The sequence below is a fragment of the Oryctolagus cuniculus genome, chromosome 8, assembly GCF_051225735.1.
Source record: "Oryctolagus cuniculus isolate XC-2025 breed Fujian yellow rabbit chromosome 8, ASM5122573v1, whole genome shotgun sequence".
Taxonomy (NCBI): domain Eukaryota; kingdom Metazoa; phylum Chordata; class Mammalia; order Lagomorpha; family Leporidae; genus Oryctolagus; species Oryctolagus cuniculus.
Genome location: NC_142874.1, coordinates 95128016 through 95154534, shown reverse-complemented (window position 1 = coordinate 95154534; position 26519 = coordinate 95128016). Strand labels below are relative to the sequence as shown.

General features: G+C 48.4%; 1 protein-coding gene and 1 long non-coding RNA gene across 3 annotated transcripts in view; one reads left to right on the top strand and one right to left on the bottom strand.

Moving 5' to 3' along the window:
• LOC103350745 (uncharacterized) lies at nucleotides 1-916 on the bottom strand. The gene is made up of 2 exons (XR_518654.4): nucleotides 369-916; nucleotides 1-185 (listed from the first exon to the last, which is right to left on the bottom strand). It is a non-coding gene; the product is annotated as an uncharacterized LOC103350745 (long non-coding RNA).
• A 13594-nt stretch (nucleotides 917-14510) lies between these two features.
• DAPP1 (dual adaptor of phosphotyrosine and 3-phosphoinositides 1) overlaps nucleotides 14511-26519 on the top strand; it is a 57369-nt gene continuing 45360 nt past the window's right edge. The window contains exon 1 of one of the 2 annotated variants that reach the window (XM_002716954.6): nucleotides 14511-14850. In XM_002716954.6, the coding sequence (XP_002717000.1) occupies nucleotides 14750-14850 (101 nt within the window). In that variant the 5' untranslated portion in view covers nucleotides 14511-14749. The remainder of the gene's footprint in view (nucleotides 14851-26519) is intronic. The other variant, XM_070047834.2, reaches the window with a different exon arrangement.

Genomic DNA, 26519 nt, shown 5'->3' with positions numbered 1-26519 from the left:
TTTATCCAAAAAAAGATTTCTGAATTTCTGTGTTATTACGTCACTTTATGGTTTGAGGAAGCTGCAGAAGTCACCAGAAAGGAAAAGTCTGCAGGAGAGCCATACTACTTCCTGGATGTTTGGGGCAGCTTCCACACGGCTTTGTGGGCCTTCTTGGGGCTGCTTTTCCACAAACGAGACGAAAGCTGTATAACAAAGAAGATATTTTAACAAAACTAAATTTTACCAACGGGTTTGGACCTAAAAGCAAATACTCTGATGATACAAACTTTCCGAGAAAAGGAAAACAAACAGCAGCATTCTTTGTTAAAAAAATATATATACATATATATACATATACATATTTACAGATAGTCTTGGCTGCTTACCATGAATGGGAATGATGGTAGGTAACTGTAGCTTCCTGGGATACAAATTCCCATCATGCATGAGGGAGGAATGGACAGTACAGACCCTTCCTCGGGGCCTTGGACACGGTTTGAGTTCAGTCCTCCCTGCCCCGGGCCTCATCTGGCTCACTCCCAAGCCAGGGCCTCTTCTGCTGAGCCTTGTCCAAATCTGACAAGTCCTCCAGGTCACACACATGGTGGAAAAATAGCATCTGCACATGTTGCTTCCCGTGCTCCCGAGGCTGCAAGGCGCTGATGACATTTAGTACATTTAGTGTTGCGGATTGCCAGGGCGCGCTCCGGTAATGAAGCATGTTTCATGGCAAGTGTCCAGGACCCCTCCCTTCCCGAGATGGTCAGGCCGAGTCCCAGGGGCTGAACGACTTGTCTCCTGAAAAGCCCTTACGGAGCAATGGCAGAGCCCGGTTCAGAAGCGTGGGACCCCAAGAAAATGGGGTCACCTCGCAGGCAAGCTCAGGAAGCGAAAACGTGGCCTCAGGCTCCATTGCAGGGGCGAACTTTCGTGTGGTTAAATATAACAACCCAATCAGGACGACGGCCAAGGCTCAGGGTGCCAGCTCCACAGGGCTCGCATGAAAGCTCTCTGGGATCCCTCGTTGCCACAGGTGGGTCACACAGTTCCCTGAGCTCGCGTCTAAAAATACGCCTTTAATGAGTCTAGCTGCCAGTGCTGATTGTATTGTCACTTTAGAATTCAGGATGAAAAGAAGTAGGGAGGCGGAGGAAGAGGTGGTTATTCTGGGGAAATCAGAGATAAGTTCTACGAGTTGCTAGGGAGTGATTTTGAAAATTGATTTTCTTTCTTCTTCTCTTTTCAGACGTCTTTAAGAGACTTCTCAAGCATGTTCTTTCTCATATCCGTCCTGTTTTGTGAAAACCTAGGATGGGTAGTTGATGCTCTGTGACTCTTGGCTTCCCAGGTCTGAGGGTGAGGCGCCTGTGTCTGTGTCACCAGCAGCCACAGCCATCTGTAGGCCTTCCGTGCAGGCAACGTGTGTCCAGAGTACGGGTGCAAAGGCTGCAAGCCCCCCTCTCCACTCAGCCGCGTGCCCTGATCTCTTTGGGTGAAGCAGGGAGGATGCAGCCAGTGGCTCTGAAGGGCTAGAAAGTCAGTTGAACCTGAGTTCGAAGAGGCTTTCCCTCCTCAAGGCCATTTCCACAGGCAAGACTCAAATGATGGCTTCTGCCCCAGAAATAATAAAACCAAACCCCCTCATACGGGGGACATAGTGGGTTAAGCTGTTGCCTGTGAGGCTGGCATCCCATATGAGTGCCCATTTGAGTCCTGGCTGCTTGATTTCCTATCCACCTCGCTGCTAATGCTCCTGGGAAAGCAGTAGAAGATGGCCCAAGTGCTTGGGTCCTGCACCCGTGTGGGAGACCTGGAAAAATCTCCTGGCTTCCATCTGGTCTAGCCCTGCCCATGCAGCCATTTGGGGAATGACCCAGCAAATGGAAACCTCTCTTTCTCTCTCGTGCTCTCTCTCTCTCTCTCTGTAACTCTACCTTTCAAAAAATAAATAAATAAGTGTCGCTCCCCCTCTTCGTGGAGGAACGACACAGGACCCTGCGCTGTTCTTTTGTCTGCTTGGCCCTTCCCGGGTTTGCTGCTGGTCCTTCCCGGGTTGGCTGCCGTCCCTCCACCTCCGTGGAGGGGCGGGCCCCCCTGCCACTTTCCCCACTTCCGCGGGGGAGCGGCACACCACCGGCCGGCTCTCTCAGGGGCTGCTCAGATGTTCCTTCAGATAGATGTTCCTGGTGCTTGCTGTCTCTCTCCTCCTTTATAGTCCTCTTCCACCAATCCCAACTCTGCTACCCACATGCCGAGTACGCTGCTCTCCTCCAATCAGGAGCGGGATCAGCTCCTGCAGGTTACTGGTTGAACTGGAGGCAGCTGTGTAAAAGTTGTTTTTACTCCTCTCCCAGCGCCATATTGTGGGAGAGCAGATGCATAGAATAAGTCTTAATTCCAGTAGCTTAGTCTAGTCTGAGTTGCTCCCCACAAATAAGTCTTTTTAAATTTTTTTAAATAAAAAATAAACACTTGCAGGATACAGGGTCTTAGATATAGAGCAACATTGGTTTTGTGAATGGCAGTAATTTCATTGGATAACTTTATAAGAATGACTTAATTTTTTTTAAAGATTTTATTTATTTGAGAGGTAGTGTTACACAGAGAGGGAGAGACAGTGAGAAAGGTCTTCCATTCACTGGTTCACTCTCCAAATGGCTACAATGGCTGGAGCTGGGCCAGGAGCCAGGAGATTCTTCCAGGTCTCCCAACAAGAGGTGGGTACAGGAGCCCAAGCACTTGGGCCACCTTCTACCGCTTTCCCAGGCCATAAGCAGAGAGCTGGATTGAAAGAGAAGCAGCCGGGACTCAAACCAATAGCCATAAGGGATGCCGGCACTACCAGCAAAGGATTGACCTACTGTGCCACAGTGCCGGCCCAAAGAATGACTTATTTCATGACTACTGGAAGTACAGAGAGGTGACTCTACCTTTAATTGAAATTTCAAATGTTCTCCTTTAAAAAGAACATAGACTGTTAACTTGAAGGCCAGTGAGTTTTCTTCTGCACTAAGAGGTGAGCGAGTTAGAGTGGCATTGCATACCTGGGACCTGGCACTGATGCCCTCTTGGCTTCTGCCCAGTGTTGGTGGTCTTCCATCGTCTTGAGTATGTTTTCCCTTTCCTTAAAAGCAGAAGGTATGTGCATACCTCCACTCCCTGCATGGGGGAGGTAAAGCTGTCTTCCAACCTCTTAGCAGCCCCTGCTGGGACTGGCATTAAATAAATGACCAGAGAGAAAACACCTAAAACACCATCCTTGATTGTACCTGGGTGTCCTCATGAGCCAAAAGGACCAAAGAAGCGGTGAGAGCCAGAGGCTGAAGCACTGGGTTGGACCAAGAATAATCAATTATGAGGATCTGACAAGACAAAGGGAGTAGAGGAGAGCAGCTGTCTGTGGAGAAGTCCCCGGGAGAAGGCTCCTTTAATGAGGATCCTTTGTGTGGATTTCTCCTGGCTCATCTCCCCTACGTCTGGCATTCAGAACGCCTGCCTCCCTCCTGGTCCGAGGCGGGCATCTTTCACACAGCGCGGATTTAATCTCTTGCATTCAAGAAGGATGCGGGAGGTCAGAGCGCCCTTCTTGCATGGGCTGTTTAGCCCAAGATAATCAACACTGGGGGTGGTGTGCTCTAGGCCCCTTTGCCCGCTCCCCAAATCTAGCGGCTGTCTAGTGTTCAGTGAGCTGCTTCTTCACCAACTACCACGGCTGAGAATCGCTCTGCAGATACCACCCACTGGCTGAGCGTCCCTGCCCACCAGAGCCCTCCACAGAGCATAAAGGTCAAGGGGCAGGGCAGGCCCAGGGCGTGCCCCCTCCTCGCCTCGCTTTGGTTCACTTGCTCTAGCTAAATTTCTGCTTGAACCTATCCCTCAATAACCAAATCGCTTCTCTTTGCTGCTAGTCTGTCCTATTGTTGTTACTGTTTTTGCTTCAACCCAAGCCTCTTCTGTTGTTGTTTTCTTCCTATCCACTCTTTCTTTCTTTCTTTCTTTCTTTCTTTCTTTTTTTTTTTATTTGACAGATAGAGTTAGATAGTGAGAGACAGAAAGATCTTCCTTCTGTTGGTTCACCCCCCAAATGGCTGTTACTGATCCGAAGCCAGGAGCCAGGTGCTTCCTCCTGGTCTCCCATGCAGGTGCAGGGCCCAAGCACTTGGGCCATCCTCCACTGCCTTCCCGGGCCACAGCAGAGAGCTGGACTGGAAGAGGAGCAACCGGGACAGAATCCGATGCCCATGTGGGATTCCGGTGCCGCAGGAGGAGGATTAACAAAGTGAGACACAGTGCTGGCTCCCTCCTATCCACTCTTTCTGAAAAAGGCTTTTGTGGGAGACGTTCAGGTTTCGGGAGGCTGGGCGGGCAGGCTGACGTGGCTTGGATTTCGTTGAAGTGCTTTGAAAATTCTATCTTCTTTGGAAGCTGCCCTGCAAAGCACTAAATAAAACAAGAGCTGGATGAGTTACCTATCAGCCTGGTGGGAATACACGTACACGGCACTTCGGGGCTTGGGTTGGCTGCCACGGCTAATGCCACAACAGATAACCCCGGGACTGGAGGTTTGCCCTAATCTGTTGTCACATGGTATTGGTTGCTTAGGAGGAGATATGGCTAAAGGCAGGTGGAGGCAATGCTGTTAAAGCTGAGGTTGGCCGCCTCTTGGCACTGCTTGGGGGCAGAAGGAGACTCCAAGGTGATTCCCCTATGTTGCTCTCTGAAAACTGTCCAAGCCTTGCATTTTATAATGAGAAGGCCAAGTTTAGAATCTAAAACTTGAGCCACGTTAGAAGATGAGAGGCACTGTCTGGACAGAGAATTGCAACAAGGAGTCGGCCCACGGTCAAGCACCCAGGGTGGGGTAGCCTTGGAAGGAGGACTGATTGGCATGTCTGGTTCCTGGGCTAGTCCGATGAGGAGGAAACCAATTGTCTCATGAAGAGAATCCATTTGGGAGTCTCCGCTGCCACCTTGCCCACTTCCGCGGAGAACCTGCAATCGGCCGTGAACCATCCCCCTGTAGATGAAGAATTCCCTTTTTAGCTGAGTGCCTGTTTGCTGTCATGGCTTGCAAATGTTGGGGGCCAGGAGCACCTCTGCCTGCTTCTGTGCCTGGAGGAGCAGCCCAGGGTCAGGGGCATCAGGATCCCCTAAGGGCTGGCTGTAAATGCAGATTCCCAGCTGGCAAAGGCACACGGGAGAGTGAGAATGCAAGAACTCACACCCTGGCTGATCCTGGCTAGGTCTACTTGGGCATCCATTCCCCAAGGCCCATGAGCTTGTCAGTCGTAGGCAACATCACTGCACCAGTGCGTCCACGTGGTTCTGGACTGCTACCCTCTGCCTGCTGCTGGCCAGGTCTCGGTCATCCCCTTTCCTGCGTCTGTCAAAAAGGGCACAGAGGGGACCAGAGTCTCTCGCACATACTCAGGCCTCTCTCCACCCGTGGCCACTCTACCTGTCACTCTGGTCCCAAGGCCGCCTCAGGCCCCAGTATCAGAGGCTTTAGTGTTGCGGCTGCCACAGCGCTCAGCCACCCACAGAGCCCAGGGAAGCATCTCAGACTCCAAGACCCAGAGCCACGGCACTGTGGACTGCTGTGTCCGAGATCTTTGGCATCTACTTAGAGGTCTTTAACAGTCCCTTCTCTTTCAGGGGAGAGCAGGTCCCCCCAAATATGAAGCCCCCTCTATGAGGGGGCTTCAAAAAAAAAAAAACCTGGGAAAATGGCCTTAATATAAAAGTTTATTTTGGTGCAAAAATGTTTGGAAATCCAGGCATAGTTGCTTTGTAAAGTGAAGTTTGCCATGAAGTTTTTGAAAACCCCTCTTCTACTGGGGAGGGGAGGTGGGGGAAAGTCGCAAGGACAGAGTGTCTGAACACAGCAGGAGGAGGCTCGGCATGAAATCTCTGTGGCAGTGTTGAATGCGAAATTCCACTCTGGTAGACACTGTGACATATAAGGTAAAGCCACCGCCCGCAACACCAGCATCCCATATGGACACCGGTTCGAGTCCTGGCTGCTCCCCTTCTGATCCACCTCCCTACTAATACACTTGGGAAACCCACCGAGTGATGGCCCAAGAAGTTCCTGGCACCTGGCTTCAGCCCAACCCAGCTCTGGCAGCCATTGGGGAGTGAACTAGTGAATGAAAAATCTCTTTCTGTCTTTATCCCTGACTTTCAAAACTAAGAAATAAAATAAAGTAAAATAAAATAAAATAAAAAGAAAAGTGAAATTCAGCTCAAAGTCAAGTTTTCTGAACTGTGCTGTAGGATGCACTCCCCTCCATTTCCCTAAGGAAGCCTCTGGTAAAGTCTGCTAGCCTCAGCACTGGCCAAGGAGCTGCGCTTAGCGGGACCAGGAGCAGGCTGAGGCCAGGTGGTGTCAGGGGAGAGAACACCCCAGATGCCCTGCCCTGGCCCTTGGCTTTGGTTCCTAGCGGGCCAACTCCAACTGCCCACCTCTGGGCTCCTCAGAAACCGGCGACTTCTTGCTCTCCCATGACCTACAGATCTTTACATCCCCTCTGGGGCAAGTTCATCCTTGTTGCTTCCATTGTATTACTGGCCCAGTCGCCCATTGCACCAACTTAAGGCCCTCCTGTGTTGCTCCCCGCTCCCTTCACGGCTTCTTTTTTCTAAAAACCTTTTCTAGTTATTTGTAATTCTGCCTTCCTTCCTGTTTCCACCCCACTACCTAGCCTTCTGGGAAAAAAAAAAAATTCACTTTTGGGACCAGCATTTTGGAAGAGCAGGTAAAGCCTCCGTCTGCAATGCTGGCATCGCATGTGAGCTCCAGTTCAAGTCCTGGCTGCTCTGCTTCTGATCCAGCTCCCTGCTGATGGCCTTGGAAAGCAGCTGACAGTGGCCCGAGTGCTCGGGCCCCAGCACCCACGTGGGAGACCCAGAAGAAGCTACGGGCTCCTGGCTTCAACCTGGCCCAGCCCCTGTCATTGTGGCTATTTGGGAAGTGAGCCAGTGGATGGAAGATCTCTCTTTCTCTCTCTCCCTCCCTCTCACTCTCCATAACTCTGCCTTTCAAATAAATAAATAAATCTTTAAAAATAAATACCCACTGCTTGCAATACTGGCATCCCATATTTAAAAAAAAAAAAAAAGAACCTAAGGAAGGGAAATTGCTCTTTACCACCACTAAAAATATTTTAAAAAACCAAAGGGCCCATATTTACATGATTAGCAAGAAAACTTCAGACTCCTCCATGAGCCAGGCAGGCAGTGTGACAAAAATTAAATTGCTTGGATCAGTGTTATGAAGCAATGGGTTAAGCCACCACATGCAATACATATATCCCATATGGGCTCTGGTTTGAGTCCTGGCTGCTCGACTTCTAATCCAGCTCCCTGCTAATGTGCCTAGGAAAGCAGCAGAAGATGGCCCAACTGCTTGGGCCCCTGTACCTGTACAGGAAACCCAGAAGAAGCTGCTGGCTCCTGGCTTAGTCTGACCCACTCCCATTTGGGGAGTGAACCAATGGATGGAAGATCTTTCTCTTTCTTCTCCCTCCATCTCTTGCTCGGTAACTCTGCCTTTCAAATAAATAAAATAAATCTTAAAAGGAAAAGTCTTTGAATTGTTCCCGGGAGCTGCTCTCAGCTTCCATTGCACTTGCGCTGCTGAGATCTCCGGATGTTTTCACTGCTGCCAGCCCCCACTGGACAGGGTTCCACCTTGGCTGTTTTGTAGCTACCTTTGTTCCTTATTTTAAATGAAGAATGAGAGCCCTTGAAGATTTGTATTTCTAAACGAGTCGAGGGGAAAAATGCTTAAAATACATTGCATTTGTATGAATAAAAATATTATTTAGCTATAAAGTTGAAGCTTTAGTGTCAAAACACTTTCTGCTCTCAAATCCTTTCAATGGAAGTCTTAAAGCCTTAAAGAAATAGGAGAATGGAATTAAGAATTGAGCTGTTTAAAACCTGATGAGACCAGCCATGAATTATAACTGAACAGTTTGGTCAATAGTTTGGCTTTTAAGGTATTCTGTACAAATGCGGTGTTGGGTAACATCCCTGAAATTCAGCTACGTTAGTAAAGAACGACACTTTGTATAGAGGAGAAAAGCAGCGGATTAAACCAGATAAACAGACCCCCCCCAACCAATGGGGTCTGACTGCCACCTAGTGGCCACTTATCCTCACCACGGGGTCCTGCCTATGGACTTGGACAAGAGGAGGTGCTGAAAAGCACCAGACTTCAGGGCTAATCCCCAAGCTAAATCACTGGGTGGCAGGACTAGAGTTATATTTTCTATCATATCAACTCTCATAGCTTCCAGGGCTATTTTAAGAAATATATACTTGTTGATGTGGCTTAAAAGAAAGTCACACCAGGACATGTAAGCCACAGGTTTTACTCTTCGGAAGCTTATTTTACACAGACCCCCAAAAGACAACCAGTACCTGAGGTTCAAGTTTCCGTTCATTCAGTTCAAGCCCAGGAAAACAAAAATGGTGATAAGAAAAGAAGCACTAAGGTACGGATTTGTGTATCACTGGAATTGGTAAGGAAGAAAGCCCAATCCATTAAAGTGCTCCTCTCCAAGTGCCAAGACCCCTCGCATTCATTTCTTCACGCCTAGCCAACATGGACACAAACACGTTGACCGTTGGCTAAGCTGTTCCACTCCCTCACATTATTAGGGAGGATTTCCAGATTGACCCAGTGTCCAAAGCTGAATCTTCCCTGGCGCGTTCTGGAAGCTGAGAACCTCTGAAATACCCCCAGTCGGCCAGTTTGTCAAATAATTTTTCTACCTGTCTATTGCCACCTATACAGCAATCTTAAGAAGAAGCTAGACCAAGAAGACCAAGAGAGTTCTGGGTACGGTCCCCAGGGTCCCAATGCATGTGACCTGACTCAGTTTCATTTTGTTGAGCTGGCAGCTACATTTGCAAACTTGAATGCAAAAGCCAGCGTGTTCGACGTTCCATTTTAGCACAGGCTTCCACTAGTCAGAAATCAGTGCCAAGATGATTAAGCGTGACCTTTCCGTGCAGATGGTACCTCGCTCCGCCAGCGCAAACAGCACCTGTCACACTAACCCTCAGATGCAGATGTTTGCATATTTTTAAGACACGATGTCTTAAATTGGTAAAGTAAGTGCTGAAGTCAAGCTTGGCAGAAGGGAACAGAATTACTGCTCTGTGATCTATGGTTACTGCAGCAGTCAGAGTTCTCCAGAGAAACAGAGCAAACGTGGAGAGGGAGGGCGGGAGTGGGGAGGTGGGGGGAGAGAGACACAAAGAGGGAGACTTAAGATGAAGGACTGGCTGCACGATGATGGGGGCAGGCAAGCCCCAATTCTGTAGGGTGAGCTGGCAGGCTGCAGACAAGAGAGCCAAGGTTTCAGGTCCAGTCCGTCCAGTCTGAAGGCTGCCTGCCATAGAGTCGGAAGGAGCTGATGATAAAATGAAGCCCAAAGTCATCCCTGAAGAACTCTGTCACCAGGGTAGGCTGGGCGCTTTGCTCTGTTCAAGTATCAGCTGATTGGATGAGGCCCGCTAACATTACAGAATGTACCATAGCACCTTTACTCAGGGTTCTCTAATTTAACAGTGAACCTCACTCAAAACCATTCTCACAGAAACACCCAGAATAATGCTTAACCAAACCCTTGGAATATTTGACCAAATAATTCTGACCCTGGCCATGGCCCAGATGCTCCCCCCGAGCATTCAAAAGGAAACAACCTTGAAAATATCTTCTAATTTAGATTTATTTATTTGAAAGGCAGAGTTACAGAGAGAGGGGGGGAGAGGTCTTCCACCTGCTGGCTCATTCCCCAAATGGACATGAGGCCAGAGCTGAGTCAGAGAGAAGCCAGGAGCTTCGTCTGGGTCTCCCACATGAGTGTCAGGGGTGCGAGCACTCAGGACATCTCCCACTGCTTTCCCAAGCACATTGGCAGAGCGCTAGACAGGAAGCAGAGCAACCGGGAAACAAACTGGCGCTCTCATGCAATGCCTGCATTGCAATGGCAGCCTAACCCAGTGTGCCACAATGCCAGCCCCAGTATCATGATTTTTAGACTCCGACCCCTGGAACTAAGAAATCAAATTTGTGTGGTTTTCAGCTATCTGATTTGAGGTGCTTGGCTATAGTGTCAGGACGTGATATTCCAAAATATGCTTTCTTAGTATGCTGAGAATCTTTAAGCTGGAGCCAAAGGGGCCTTTTAGGCAAACAAGAGCTCTGTCCTGTCCCCCCACGCATCTTTCTCCCCCGATAAAGACACAAAACTGAGAGAGGTCACTTTGTGGACTACCTCCCCCGAAAGTAGATCAAAACACCCTCATTTGCCATGTGCCCTGCCCTTTACCCAGGGCACCCACAGTCCTTGGAGAATCTGAACAAACAGGCCTTGCTGGGTCCCCGCAATTGACCATAGTTAGATCAGAGCCTCTTGTCCAATCAGCTTCCCCGCAACTCTCCACTTCTTTCATCAGACTTTGCATGAAAGCTAGCCCTCTCTCCTGGGTTTTGGTTGGGGGCGGGGGTGGTCTTCCTTTCTGAAGACTCTCCTATCCCATAGAACTTTGGAAAGTGAATCAGTCATGCTCTTCTCTTGGCCATGGCTGCCTGGGGCCGAGCAGGTAGATGGTTAGGAATCTGACAGCAGGTAGCAGTGATAGGATTCCACGTGCAGCAGGGAAGAGTAATCACCCAAACACACGATGGAAACCAAGCTCAGGCCAGCACACCTATGGCCTCACTGGGTTAGCAGACGTAAAGGCAAGTCGGATGACTGCCCAGAGGAGTGACGGCAAAAGCAGCCAGGACAGGGGGTTGGCGAGAGGCAGCACAGGCACATGACCAGTCATGACCCACTTGGGCTCCAAGAGGGAAAACAGAGCTTGCTTCTCACCACCGCCTGCCTCACTGGCATCTCCACTTGGCAATCTTGTATTTCTCGGTGAGTAAAAGTGACCTTTATGAAATATTTACTGAGCATCTGGGAGCTCACACTGTGGATCCACTTGACTGATTCTTTTAGGCTTTTGGATCAGGCAGGAAACTGTGTGTCTTCATCAACTATTATTAAAAAAAAAAAGTGCCATAGACTAGGGATCTTATAAATAATGGCATTTATCTCCCACAATTCCAGGGGCAACAGGTGCACTACCAGGCATCAGCTCATTCCTGTTCTGATGAGAGAGGGGCCCTGTTCCAGCGGGCAGGCCACTGACTTCTCACTGGGTCTTCCTGTGGTGGAAGGAGGACCAGAAAGTGCTCTGGGCTGCTATTCACCAAGGCCGTAATCCCAGTCACTCCTAACCAACCCCACAGAACCTCACCTCTGGCACAAGCATGTTGCAGGATGAAGATTTCCACACAGGAATTTGGAAGGGACTCCAATGCTTCATTGCACCGTTTTTCAGGGGATGTTTTGGGAAGTGTTTCTATCTTTTCTTCTCCCTTCTGCAGAAACTCCTTTTATTCCTTTGTTTTCAGTTTCTGGCTCATCCTCTGTTCTTTCTCTTGGATAGGAAGAGCAAGCATTGGAAAACTAAGCGAGCCTCACCTAACCCTGGGCTGTGGCGACCTTAACCCAGTTGAGCCCCAAGCCAAGGCTTCTCTCTCCGAGTAGATCCTTCATTTGGTACCTCCCCAGATGACGGCGAGGAAAAGGAGATGAGAGGTCAACAACAAACAGTAAAATCCAGGCACTCAGGGGACCACTCCTGCTACCGAGAGCTGGCCAGGTGAAAATCAGACTTTGTGACACTGAAGCTCTCTGCAGAGATAAATAAATCAGGAAAACATCGAGAAGAGTCTTCATCTCTATGGAGAAGTCTTTTTTTTTTTTTCACAAGTTCTCCTTAGAAGAGTGCCAAGAGCATTCTTCTAATGTCAACGTTGGACAAATTAGCTCTCCTAAATTCTATTTATTGTTTTTGAGAAAATGGATGATTAGAATTTAGTGGTCATTTCAATAAAGGCCTATTACTTCTTGAAAAGTGAAATATATATACAGATTTACAGATTCATTCATTTGTTTGAAACAGTGAGAGAGAGAGAGAGAGAGAGAGAGAGAGGGAGAGAGAGATCTTTCACCAGCTGGTTCACTCCCCAAATGACCACAATGGCTAGGGCTGGGCCAGGTGCTTCATTCATCTGGGTCTCTCACGGGGAGTGGCAGGAGCCTAATCACTTGGGCCACCTTCTGCTGCTTTTCCCGGGCAATAGCAGGGAGCTGGAATGGAAGGAGAGCAGCTTGGACATGAACCAGTGCCCACATGGAATGCCAATGTCTCAGGTGGCGGCTTTATCCACTGTGCCACAATACTGGCCCCGAAAAGTAAAATGTTTTTTAACAAAGAGTAAGATGCTCTAAATTGTAAAACAATTGGGACTATTTGTATCCATTTCTATTTGTGATATCAGTTTGGAAAAATTCAGTGCTGGGAGTCAGTATCATTCAAAAGAGATTGTTGAAATAAATAAGAAGTGAATGACAAGTTTGTTTGTTTTTTGTTTTTTGTTTTTTGGTTTTTTTTGACAGGCAGAGTGGACAGTGAGAGAGAGAGACAGAGAGAAAGGTCTTCCTTTTTTGCCGTTGGTTCACCCTCCAATGGCCACCGCAGCTGGAGCGCTGCGGCCGGCGCACCGCGCTGATCCGATGGCAGGAGCCAGGAGCCAGGTGCTTTTCCTGGTCTCCCATGGGGTGCAGGGCCCAAGCACCTGGGCCATCTTCCACTGCACTCCCGGGCCACAGCAGAGGGCTGGCCTGGAAGAGGGGCAACCGGGACAGAATCCGGCGCCCGGACCGGGACTAGAACCTGGTGTGCCAGCGCCACAAGGCGGAGGATTAGCCTAGTGAGCCGCGGCGCCAGCCCGAATGACAAGATTTTTAAAAATATACTTTAGAAAGGTGTTTGGAAGTAAAATTGAGGTGTCTTTGATTAAAAAATTATAACATCTAGACAATTAAAAAATTATAACATTGAGTCAATCTTAGGTAAAAACCAAATATTTTTGTGAGTGTCCAGCATTTTGTTGCAACCATATGGTAATGCTGCAAGCAGCTGGCACCATTACAACACTGACAGTGTAGTTAGTGGGGCAGGAGCAGGAGGGAAGAAAGGGGTCCTGGGAAAAATGGAAGATGGGACGGGCAAATGAGAAGGGGAGGTAGGCAGGAAGGTCAAGAAAGAAAGGAGGGATTGACTTAATAGATTCGGCTGCTTCCCCCAATCAAATAAAAATAAATAAATAAAGGAAAATTAGAAAAAGGAAAAACCAGAATTTGTAAAATGTGAAGGAGACAGCTACTAAAACACTGCACAAATGGCTACAGAAAGGGAACAGGAAGTCGAGCACGAAAGCTGTTCTATCTCATCCGGTGCGCACTCTGCACCTCCCTGGTGTGCACTGGCCTCTCGGTACTAGTAGACCTTGCACCCTCCCTGAAAGACAAAAGAATTGTAACGGTTCACGTACAGCTCTGTGCGCGTTATCAGTGCTTAGTCTCTCCCGGGCTGTCTCTAGACACCCAGGGATTTCTCACTGACAACCAGAGTAATCCAGGGCCTCAGGAGACATGGGCAGCCAGAGATTACCGGGAAGAATGTAAAGGACAGGACTATCTGGCCGCCAAGCTGTCCCTTTGCACCCATCTGTGGCCTTTCGGAACAGCAGCTCTGCAGCCTTGGTATCCTGTAGAGCAATCCTCCTCAAACGTCACCACGCCGTGGGGGACCTGATGTGCTGCGTTCTCACAGCTCTTGATGATGCCACTGCTGCCAGCCACAGACCACACCGGGAAAAGCAAGTTAGCGAGCACCAAGGTGAACCCACGAGGGAGCAGCAGGCGAGAGCCCAGAAGCCCGTTCTTTCCTGCAGGTCCGCGCAGAGAGAAGACAGGATGCAACAAGCACTCTCGATGCGTTGGCGACTGCTCTTTGTCCCACTTCCCAAGGACTGAGTCAGTGTAGCTTCCCTTCAGGACTTCCAGGCAGGTGGAATTTTCCTCTTACGCGTGACTCTGAATACCAAGCTACACCAGGTATAAGGAAGCCCGATGAGTTCTCCTGTGCCCCATTAGGTGACACCAGCATGATCCTCTATAACACTTTCCTGCCTTATTCCCACATAACCCTTCTTCCAGGAGAAAAAAAAAATATTGTCAACCTGAGCATTGGAGCTATATCTGAAAGCTTGAGTAATCCGGCAGATACTTTGAGAAAGTTCCCCACCCCACCCCGCCAAAAAAAAAAAAAAAAAAACAACCTTTAAGGTCAGATTAGCGGCTTGGCTCTGATTTCTTTATCCACTCTAAAAATGTCCCAGATGTAGACGCTTCCGCCATGTTCCTTGTGTGTAAAACACGAAGGTGGGGTGAATGAATGTATACTCCTTCTTCCCCAAATCAGAGCCTAATAGCTTCAGGGAGAAGCCAAGATTTGGCCTCATATGAAGAGTCTGAACCAATAGTCTAGCACCACATGGGGTGTCTTCTCTTTTTTTCCTTTAACAAAAACCGCTCATTGCACGATGCAGTGTGGGTGTTCTGAGGTAGCTACCCAAGTTTGCATACTTCCTGACTGACAGGCACTCCTGCCAGTGCCTCAGGGCCAGGGTGTGAGTGTTAGTGGGAGGAGTAACTAAGTTTCACTTCCTCGCTGGCTGCAGGCTCACAGCCACCACAGACTCCTCTCACTGAGGAGTGCGAGGAGCAGCCAGCCCAGCTCACCTCTTCCCACAGCACCTGGCCGGGACTTAGCGGACTGGAGGGCGCGGATGGGCAGAGCAGAACTTCTAGAAGGGAAGATGGGCACCCAGGATCCCTCTGATCTGTGGAGCAGACCAGACGAAGACGCTGAGCTGCTCCAGGACTTGGGGTGAGTAAGAGAACAGATCCTCTTTTCAAAGCACTTCTTGGGTGAACTCAAATGCTCATGTTGATGAATGACTGATTCTCCACAAACACCTTTCTCTCGGTCTCCCCGCTCTTCCCTCCTTGTCACTTGATTCATTTGTATCTGTTAACTTTCCCCCTCTGGGGAATGAATTCCAATGTAAAAGCATAGATTATCTTTCCAGAAAGCAGGTAGATCAGAAGATGGGACAAAAGCCAAATGTCGGACATTCTTTGAGAAGAGGGACAGAATTGGGATGGATGAGTGGAGGTTGCTTGGCTGTCCACTGGTTTAGGAATAAATGTGCTATTCAAGACTTTTGATCACTGTCCTAATGACAGTAACAGATGGTGGTGAGATAAACAGCCCACCCAACAGTGAGCGAGAGGGACTTTTTCAAAAGAAGAAATGAGGAAGTTTCTATAGCAATCTTGCTTGGGTTTCTTGCTCCTGACACTACATATGTGAGCTCTCACATGCATGCAGCTGGAGCCTTTCAAATACCAACAATCCAGAAAGAAGATGAAATTTCTGCTTCCAATAGATGAGTTTCTGTGAGTGGAGTCTTCAGTTTAAGAAGGGATGCAGGTGACAAAGTTCATCGGGACATTTAGTGAAAGGAGCAAGCATTGCACTTGAGAGGCACAGGAGATTTCCTATGGATTTGAACCTTCACCTAAAGCACTGGGAATGCGCTCAGACAGGTTTTGACACCTGTGCCTTCTGTCTGCTTAAACTGCTCCAAGTCTTCACAGCAACCCCATGACAAAGCAACTGTTGACAGTTCCAACTTAAGAAGGACAAAACAAGCACCTAACAGGGTTGAACAACTTGCTCACAGGTCGCACATCCATTAAATGTCCAAGCTGGGATTCCAACTCTTTGTTCTTCATCAAAGAACAACGGAAAGAGATAAAATCAGTGTGTTCACACTGAAGGGCTTGTATCCTCTGATGTTGTATCACTGTGGAAGGTTTCGATAATTCCTGTCTATAGATTACAAAATTGAGGCCTCAGCATTGAACTCACCCTTCATATTGTACATCAGATACAACAGCTAGAAGTTTCAGTGAGGGAAGTTCCACTTATTGGGAAGTCAGACTCCAGGCTTTCTCTGTCCTTTCAGAGAGAGGAACAAGAGGCAAAAGACCCCCCCACAAGCACTCAGAAGAGGTGTCAAAGCGTGCAGGCGCTAAAGCTGACGCTGAGCTTTTATGGACTCGGTAAGCTATAATGCCTCTGTGTCTCCTTATCTGGAATGCTAGCCCGCTGTAGTCAGAAACCCTCAGGAAGGACAGAGACAAAGGGAACAGCAGTTCTGGTTCTTTAAGGAAATGGACAACCCTTGAACCTAGACTCTGTGGTTGAGTAGCACCGGCACACACTTAGATGACAAAGACATTTCTGTGCTGCCCCAGGTGCAGGGAAGCCTCTATAGGTAAACCTCACCGGGGAAACAGAGTTGTGTCTTCTCTCGCAGGAACAGACATTCCACATGAAACGCCGCGCTGCAGAACTGGGTCGGGATACAGCTATGTCCTGACATCTCAATTTCAGCAGGCCTGGAAATGTATTACGTGTGTGAGGATGAGTTCCATGGCAAAAGGCAGCCTACAGTTATTGGGGGAAAGTGCTCTGTAGTACTGACTCCCAAATTTGGCTATGCATTAGAACAGCCCAAGGAATTTTAAAATTCCTGTTGCTGAGGTCATATACCAGATGAATAGTTTCAGGATCTCTGAAGGTCAGCATTTTCTTTTTTATAATATGATTTTTTTTTTTTTATTTGGAAGTCAGAGTTAGAGAGAGGGAGCGATAGAGAGACCTTCCCTCCTCTGGTTCACTCCCCAGATGGCCACAACTGCCAGGGCTGGGCCAGGTCGAAGCCAGGAGCTTCATCCTGGTCTTCCACATGGGTGGTAAGGGCCCAACCACTTGGGCCACCCCTCAGCTGCTTTTCCCAGGCCATTAGCAAGGAGCTGTATCACAAGTGGAGCAGCTAGGACTTGAACCAGCACCTGTACAGGAATGCTGGTGTTGCGCCTTGTGGCTTTACCCACTAGGCCACGGTGCTGGACCCCTACCATTTTCTTTTTAAACACTCCAAGTAGGAGCTGTATATCCCCCCCTTACCCCCCTCCACCTCAAAAGCATTGAATAAAAGCTAAAAGAGGCTTTTTCATTTTCAGTCTGTTGGGTATACACTTGAATCAGAAGACCACTCATAAATGTTGCCATTGTGCTTGTTGGTTTTTGGATCATTTTGATTAATGACTTTATTGATATGTACTAATCAGTTCATTCCATTCCAAAAGTACCCCGAGAGCCTGGTGTATTTAAACACATTACTCCATGGTATGTTGGAAAAGCAGAGGAGCAGAGGTGGGGAGTGAAGGAACACTGATTTCTCAAATGTGCCTGTTTCCCTGGTATAAATGCTTGCATGCTGCCAAGGCTCTAACCATCAGCTTGCAAAGCTGAATATTCAATAATCAGTCTGAGGCAGTAGCCGCCCCACCAGCACGTCACTGAGATGCTCTGTGTACCTGATACTTTGTGAGACCTTGACAATGACTTGAAGCCTCTGGCAGAATTCCACATATAAATGAAACTTGTTCTTTGGCTCTTTAATGCACTGGTGAGGTATGGTCTGTTTCAAGCCTTCTGATCGATTCCATTTTTTAAAAGCTTCATAAAAATCATGGCGATTTAATGCAATTGACGGACAAAAAATGGCTGGTTTTAGTGACTTAATTCTTAAGTTATTTTTAATAGGTCATTGGAGGTAAATTCTTATTCCTGCATTTTTGGTAGCAATGAAGAGATAGTCTTTAGTGGTTATGTGGGAGCAATATCCTAAGTCTTTGTTCGTTGGTGCCTGTTTTTCTTAGGCTCTGCCAGCTGAACCCTGAGCCACAACAGAGCCCTCATTTGCTTTTCTAGGACAAATGTTATCCACTTGCTCAAGCACAGCTTTATGATTTCCTAAAGTCTCTAAATCAAGCAATTCAGATGCGTTCCCATGCCTCACTTACAGAGCGTCAATCTCAAGACGTTTATTTTCTTTCGTCCTAAATGCATCCATGTGTCCAAAAGCAAAGAGAAGTAAAACCATCTTAAACAGTGGCTCAATTTTATTTATACCCTGGCTGTGCAGGGTCAGATGGCAGAGGTAGGGAGCAGGGAACAAGGTGGCTGCTCTCCAAACCTACAGAGGGGGCTTCGGGGGGGGGGGGGGGCTGGAGGCGGCCTGGGGCAGGTGCTACGGGAGCTGCAGAGGAGCGCGCCCGGGCCCCCACAGGTGGTCACCTGGCTTCTCCGCGCCTGGGATCCTCCCTCTCAGATCCCACCCTGCCTGGCCTTGCCTTGCCTGTCCCCGCAGCGGGCGCAGGTGGGCGCTCCTCAACCCAGCAGGTTTGCCGGGTACTCTTTTATGGCAGGCTATGGCCCAGGCTTGGAGCAGCATGTGACAGGGGCCAGGGCAGCGACGTAATGCTGGAGCCTGCAGGACAAGAGCGTGGAGCCGGGAGAGAGCAGTCAGGAGAGCCGGCTAGGGTTTCCTGCTGGGCCTGGCACAGACAGGGGCAGGATTGAAGAAATCTGCGCTTCAAAGACAGATTCTCTGAGGAAAGGAAGCTGATGAGTGCCCGGTGAGCTTCATGGATGACCGCAGGTGCACAGCTAGCTTGGCCCCGCCAGGGAGCAGACACCAGGCGTCCGGGGAGGGGGCTGAGTGCCTGGGCTCTGAGACTTGGCTGGGCCGCTCCCCTAGTCCGGGATCCCACCAGGCAGAAATCGATGAGAAAGGTTGTCATCGTGTTATTTTCTAAGAATCCCTTGAGTTTTCACTACCGTGAAAAGCCCTCCTCGCTGTAGCTCAGGTGTTGGCGCCGTGCCTTAGCCTCAAACCAAGAAGCTGGCCAGGCCTTTCCAAGAAGCTAATACAACATATAAAGGACACACTAAGGCTGCCTCAAAAATTATCCGATTGCTGTAAAACACAGGTGCATATCTACAGACACATTCTTTTTATAAGAGCATACTACTTTTTTTTTCCTTTGGAAGGCACAGAGACAGAGAAACAAAGATATTTCACTTGCTGGTTCATTTCCCAAATGCCTGCAACAGCCAGGGCTGGATCGGGCCAAAACTAGGAGCCCAGGACTGCATCTGGGTCTCCTTGGGTGGATAGCAGAGACCCAAGTACTTGAGCCACCATCTGCTGCCTCCCAGGGTGTGCATTAGCAGGAAGCTGGGTTGGAAGTGGAGCCTGGACTTGAGCCAGGCCCTCTGATACAAGTCGTGGGCATGCTAAGTGTCATCCTAACCACTGTGCCAATGCTCCTGCCTCTGCCCAGTAATCTGCATGTGGAAACAAAGTTATAGTAGGTAAGTAGCCACAGACTCTTTAAATGAAGAGCAGATGATCATTATCCTCAGCTTTGCAGGCCTTACAATCTCTGTCACAGCTCCCCCCGCCCCCCGCCACTGCTGTACAAAACCCGCCAGAGAACACAGAAGCCAACGAGCGAGAAGATGTTCCAAGAAACTGTCATCCATGAACACTGCGACGTGAGCCTCATTTGATTTTCATGAATCACAACACAGTCATCTTCTTCCCGACCATTTCAAATGTGCAGAGGCTCCTGGCTCTCAGTCTATGCTACACTAAGCAGGTGGCTGGCAGGAACTGGCCCTCAGCTGGTAGTTTGCTGACCCAGCGAATAAATGGGAAGAAACACACAGGTCCCTGTTGCGAGGCACATGCCTTGCTTACCCCAGCTCTGACCTTCGAAAGACGAGAAAGAATTCCAACTTTGGCTCTGTGGATGAACACAGGGAGGAGCCAGGTGGCCACAAGTCCCAGAGTGTCTAGGCTTAGTTGTTTTCCCCGCTGTGATAGGCATTGTTTACCGACCACCTACTATGCACCAACATTATGCATTCACATGCATTATGTCCGTTTGCCATCACAGTATCACTCTCATAGATGCAGCCAGTGACCTCACTGAAGATAAATGCTCTGCCCAGGCTGGAGCCCTGGCAGGTAGGGGAACAGAGGAATATACCTAGGGGCTCTCCCGAGACACCCAATGCAGTGCTGCTTTGCAAGTTAAAGCTACGCATTCAAATAACAACAGCTGGTGTTGATTGGATGCTTGCCTTGTGCCAGGCACTATTTTAAGCCCTTTACATGTGAAAATCTACTTAATTCACACAACTTTGAGAAGCAGGTACTGTTACTAACACATCCCCATTTACAACTGAGAAAAGAGAGGGCCAGAGCTTCTCCAGCATGCTCAGAGTTACAGGCCAGAAGGCCTTCAAGTCCAAGTTTTTGTCCAGAGCCCACATCCTTGGCTACTAATGCAAGTCGCTAATTTTCATGAAATTTCTCTCTTATTATATAATGACAACATATTAGTGCTGAATTCAGAGAAGCAAAGAAGGTTCTGTGATGACTACAACCAACAAAGTTCGTTGAAGAAGACATTATTCTCTCTATTCTTCACATAGTAGACATGCACACAAAGCCAAGTCAACACCCTAAATAATCAGTGTCATATTGAATTTTGTGTACATTCCACTTTCAGGACTAGAAGAATTGAGTGGACTAAGAAAGTACACTACAGTCCATAAGATAAATAAAGTACAATAAAGGGAGGTTTTAATGAGACCTGTTTGCACAGCTGTGACATCAACCACAGCAATAAGGCTTGCTTCTCTTGCTGTGCAATTTTGTGATCTTGCATTCTAAAAATGGAAGGTGACCCTTTGGCGGCCAAACAGTGTTGTAACGAGCACACGGCACCATCTCTCCTTAACGCATCCAGTCCCGACGGTTCCATCTCTGCCTCTCATGGACTCGACCCTCAGCCTTGTTCAGTGAGAAGCTCCCCTTTCCTCTTGTAGCTCTGTTGTCATAACGAGACCTTTAGAGTACTTGTTAAAGCTGGGGTTAGTTTCTGGATCCCGCCAGCTCCCCTCAGGGAGAAACACTATTCTGAGCCCATTCACTTCTGGCTCTGACCCGAATGTGGACCTGCCTGAAACCAACCGCAGCCCAGCTAGTGGGCTCCCTCGCTTCTCTATGGTCCTCACCCTCACTCTCTGTCCCCTGGCACCGGCCCCCAAAATCTGTGGCTAGATTTTGTCTGTTTAAAAATGCTTATAACTTTAAAAAGCGTAAGAACAATAACAGTATGTCTGGATAATAGTTTGAGCTATGTAGGAGAATGCTACCTTGTGGAGATACATGCTGAATGATTTAATGGTAAAGTGTCATTCTATCTGTAATGTACTTTAAAACTTTCTCGAAAACATATGGATAAAGAAAAAATGTGGCAAAAGTTGAAAAATTATTTTACCTAAAATATGAGTATTATGTAAGTGTATGATTTATAATATATTTATACTGTTTTCTATTTACATGTGAAATTATTAATAATAAACAATTAAAATATAGTAATGTAATATTAATTATTGAAAGTTTTTAAAACAAAGAAAGACACCAAAAAGGTCAGCCATGTACAACCATCTGAAATTATATTGTTCAGCTTCTTTGTCTCTCTTCTCTCTCTCTCTCTCTCACACACACACACACACACACAGATTGCAGCCACACCATGTGTATAATCTTGCTCTTATCTTCAGGTAAGACGTTTTCCCACCATCTCCCTCTGTGTCTGCTTAAAGCTGGTGCTGGTGTGGTCTTTCCTCTCCATTAAAGTTTGGATATTTCAGTTGGCCCACATTTCAGAGCACTTGAAGTAGATTTGGTCCATGGACATGAAGCAAGGTTTGGATGTTTGTAGGAACATGGAATTACATGGTCATCATGTTTCAGGTGGATTAATTTGGTAGTTGAGCATGATGGATGACAATGGTCCAGAACCACGAAAACTAATTAGTGAGCCAGTTTATAGATTGGTGAATAAGAAAGGAGAGTTGACCTGGGAATAGAAGGGAGACAACAGGACTAGACATCAGCAATCCCACTAAACTAAGCATAGCAAGTGATTCATATCCAAGTAAAACAAGTCCTATTGCTGTGGGGTATTTTTAAAAATGGTGTCAAACATATATTGAAAGCTTTAATGTTTCACAAGTATCTTCTAACACTTTTTTTGTTCTTTTTGCTTTATCCCTGTAAATTTCTAAAGTTGCCTAGGTTTCAGGTTACTGATTCTGGGTTCTGACTCACCATCAGGAGATAGTGTGTTGGGTGGGTCCACCAGGTAATCTTATACCCATTCTGCAGATGCCAATGCTGTTTTAGGGCACAGTAAACTCCTTTTGTTGGTGAACTCTTAAGGAGCAAGGCTGTAGGTGTATGTTCATCTTTGACTTCTCCACCAGGGACTTCTGCTTGACAAAGAGCAGCTGTTTAGATGCCTGTGTTTCACACACGAGTACCTGGCTTCAGTTCTCAGCTCTGGCTCCTGACTCTAGCTTTCTACTTACACAGACTCTGGGAGGGGTGAAAAACTCAAGTAATTGGGTTCCTGCCACCTATGTGGGAGGTCTGGGTTGAGTTCCCAGATCCTGGCTCTGGCCCTGACCCTGATCCTGTCCCTGGGCCAGCCCCAGATGTTGCAGGCATTTGGGAAGTGAGCTAGTGAATGGGAGCTCAGTATCTCTCTTTCTCATCCCGCCGCTTCTGTCTCTCACTCTTGCTCTCTCTATCTCTCTACCTCTCAAATGAATGAAATGCTTTGTTTTTAAAAATCAATAGATATGTGTTGAACTGCCCCCCAGGTTGAGTCAAAACGAAGACCAGAACTCAAGACTGTATTCATGGCCCTTGGTCTCACTCAGGCCCCTTCTTCCTAGTGGTTTTTACTGTGGGATAAATTGATGTTGGCTAGAGGTATCGTCTGAGCCGGGGCATAGAGAAGAGATACCTAACGAGACAAGGATCTGTCTGTTTTATTACATTCCCCAAAGTTCCTGCAGCTGTGGCTTCCTGGAAGTGTCTCTCTCTATCTCCATTCTAGTCCACAATGGTATCCTGTCAGTGATGATCACAGTCCATAAACAATTAGCCCTGAGCCATCATTTTATGAGGCACAGGTTATAAGCTTAAACAGAGTCGAGCAGAGTCAAGCAGATCCCACTCAGACACGAGTGCATCTGACAGAATCTCTGTTTGGGATCCCTGCTTTTCCATGAGATTTTTTTTTTCAAGTCCAACCCAAGCATTCCGTGTGTCTCAGGCACAGGGGAGCAATGGTGCCCTTTTGGTCTCGCGGGCATTCCTGCACGGTGCAGCTGCCCCGGGGCAGGGTGGGGGGATGAGCCTAAGGGTCTCTGCTGTGCTGGGATGCAGTTCCCATCCCTCCCCCAGCCAGTGGCTGCTCCTCAGCTGCTCCTCCAGCTCTCTGATACCCCGGGGGTATTGCTCCGTCTCTGCGCGTCAGGCTCTGGGGACCTCTCTGTGTGCCTGTGCATCTTTATCTCTTTCGTTTCCCTGTCACTGTCTCTTGGGTCAGTTTATGTCTGCATGAGGGAACATCAAAAATTCATAGAAAAGTGGAATTAAAGGATCGATTTATGTTGGTGCAAAAAATTTTGAAACTATGGCAAAGTTTTCTCATACTACACATTTTCCAAGTGCTTTTTGAAGACCCTCCAAGTGCACCACCTGTAAGTCACCACCTGCCTCGGGCCGTGTGTGTGAGCCAATGGACTGCTCTTGTCTCCACATCCTGCCTCTCTATCTCCATCCCTCCACCTACAGCTCTTGGACTTCTGGGCCTCTTATTCTTAGTGCCACTTTGTTTCTGTGTTTCTATCTCTGTCTCCATGTCTCGATTTCCCAGAATGTCTTGCCTCATTCCTCAGACTCCTGTAAAAACAGGTTTATCCTGGTCCCCAACTCCCACAGAATTCTCTTCTCCCCTTCAATCCTGTTTTCCTTTAGCTGTGCCTGACTCCCTCAAGGAGATTGGGACCTGCCTTTAATGAACATAGTGTGCCTTTGTTATCACATAGTCTGCTTCTGTTATCACTCAGGCTGCCCCCAGAAGCCTGGGGCCACTGGCCTCACCATGCAGCTATGCTAGGAGCACACATGCCTGAGGACACAGTGCTAGTGCTGATTCCATCGCAAAGCCCTCCCTACAGGGAAGGTCATGCTGGTCTTTCTGCAGCTTCCCCTGTATATCACACTCTGCCTGGCTGAACCGCATTGCAACTTCCCAAACCATCGGCAAGGCCTCCACTAGGTTCTCTCTACTTGGACAGGGCCCATTGCTGTGATCGGTGAGAAGATGAGCCCACACCTGTGGATATGACACTTCAGACACTAGCATGAGCAACACCGTCTTCGCAGCTGCAGCACAGCCTGCCTATAATAGAAATCACAGTTCTGATACTCTAGAGCTAAATAAGACAGCTCCTTATCCCAAACCTGTGATTTCAAACGGCACCGAGGGCTGCGAGCTTCATCTTCCGTAGAATCAAAGCATCCTGAACCAACTCTGTGAGCAAAGCCGCATCAGGGAGAGCAGCAGCCGGGCAGTGGACGCCATGCTGAGGACGGATCAGCCCAGGGCAGGCTGCTCAGCGTGGGAACGCCTGCGGAGTCTGTCTCGTGTCCCAGCACCGTTGTGTTCAGTAGGACTGTGGAGGCTGGGCAGAAACTCAGCAGCTGGGAAGTCAGGGCGATGAGACATGCCTCCGCGGCCCCCGCCCGGCACGGGGAGTGCACCTATGTCACGCTTCTGCCATGTGCGTGCACCTGAGCTCAGAGGGCAGTCACAAGTGAGAATAACTGAGGGAACAGTCAACGCTCCAGAGTGCTCTCATTGACTATCCCACGTCCAGCCATTTGAGCGACTTGCACACAGTCAGGAGTGTGAAATCTGTCTTCTTCATAACTCTGCTGGGACAGAATCTGGGTTCTACTTTGCTTCTCTTTGCCCTGAAATGTATGAATGACCTGTAGGTGCAAGCTACTGAGAAATGTCATCATCATCAGGAAATATGCAGGCTGGGACGGTGTTGTGGCACCATGGGCTAAGTCACTGTCTACAACGCCAGCATCTCCCAGGGGCGCCAGTTCAAATCCTGGCTGCTTCAATTCCATTCCAGCCCCCTGCTAATGGCCTGGGAAAGCAGTGCAAGATGGTCCAAATGCTTGGGCCCCTGCATGCATGGGAGAGACCCGGAACAAGCTCCTGGCTCCTGGGTTTCACCTGGTGCTGCCCCAGCCGTTGCAGCCATCTGGGGAGTGAACAGGAAGGTAGATTTATCTCTCTTTTCTGTCTTCCCCTCTCTCTCAGCAGCTCTGCTTTTCAAATAAACAAATACATTTTCTTTTTTTTTTTTTTTTGTCTTTTTTTTTTTGACAGGCAGAGTTAGACAGTGAGAGAGAGAGAGAGAGAGAAAGGTCTTCCTTCCGTTGGTTCACCCCCTAAATGGCCGCTACAGCCGGCGCACTGAGCTGATCCAAAGCCAGGAGTCAGGTACTTCCTCCTGGTCTCCCATGCGGGTGCAGGGCCCAAGCACCTGGGCCATCCTCCACTGCACTCCCGGGCCACAGCAGAGAGCTGGACAGGAAGAGGAGCAACTGGGACAGAATGCAGCTCCCCAACCGGGACCTGAACCTGGAGTGCTGGTGCTGCAGGCGGAGGATTGGCCTAGTGAGCCGCGGCGCCAGCCAACAAATACATTTTCTAAGAAAAAGAACTATATAAGCTAATTGGACATGGAGCTCAGGTTTCAAGGTACAAGACTGTTTTCTGTATTCACCAGTTCTTCTGCTGTAGTTTTGTTCCCCTGCCTGACATGAACTCTCTGCTCCAGGTAGGCATTCAGTTGCCTGTATATAGCACTCACCTGGCAACCCCAGTGCCTTTGCTTATGCCAGTCCTCCTCTTGGATGCCCTTTTCTCTATCTGATGAATCCTGTCTTCATTCTTCACCCCCAGCACATGATCTTCCTCTTCCCTGAAGGTTTCCCTGATCATTCCAGGCCTCCACGAGTTCCTCATTTTATACCATTTACTGTATCATTTAGATGAGCTCCATGGCTGGTTCTCTAACCATGTTCACTGCAGATTCTTCCTTTTTCCTCCCTGTTGGTACTGAAATGTCACTGGGAACTTAAATTTGCCTTTGTCCCCAGATGCCAAGTTCTGTGAACTCAAATGATTGAGGCTACTGAACTGAATTAAGGTGCTTAGGACCAAGAGTCCTTCAGCTCCTTGCTTCTTAAGCTCTAAGTTACCTAGTGATCCCGTGAGGCTCTGTGGGTGAATGGGTCCAGAGAAGGTGCATTCCTAAAAAGATGCTGAGGTAGTCCATCTAAACTTGGAAGATTTTATTTATTTATTTATTTATTTGAGAGACAGAGTCACAGACAGACAGAGAGAACTGTCTTCCATCCACTGGTTCACTCCCTAAATGGCCTCAATGACCGGAGCTGAGCCGATCCAAAGCCAGGAGCCAGGAGTGTCTTCTGGGTCTCTCACACAGGTGCAGGGGTCCAAGGACTTGGGCCATCTTCTACTGCTTTCCCAGGCCATAGCAGAGAGCTGGATGGGAAGTGGAGCAGCTGGGATATTAACTAGCACCCACACAGGATGCTGCCACTGAGGGCGGAGGCCTAGCCCATTTGGCCACAGCGTTGGGCTCGTCCATCTATA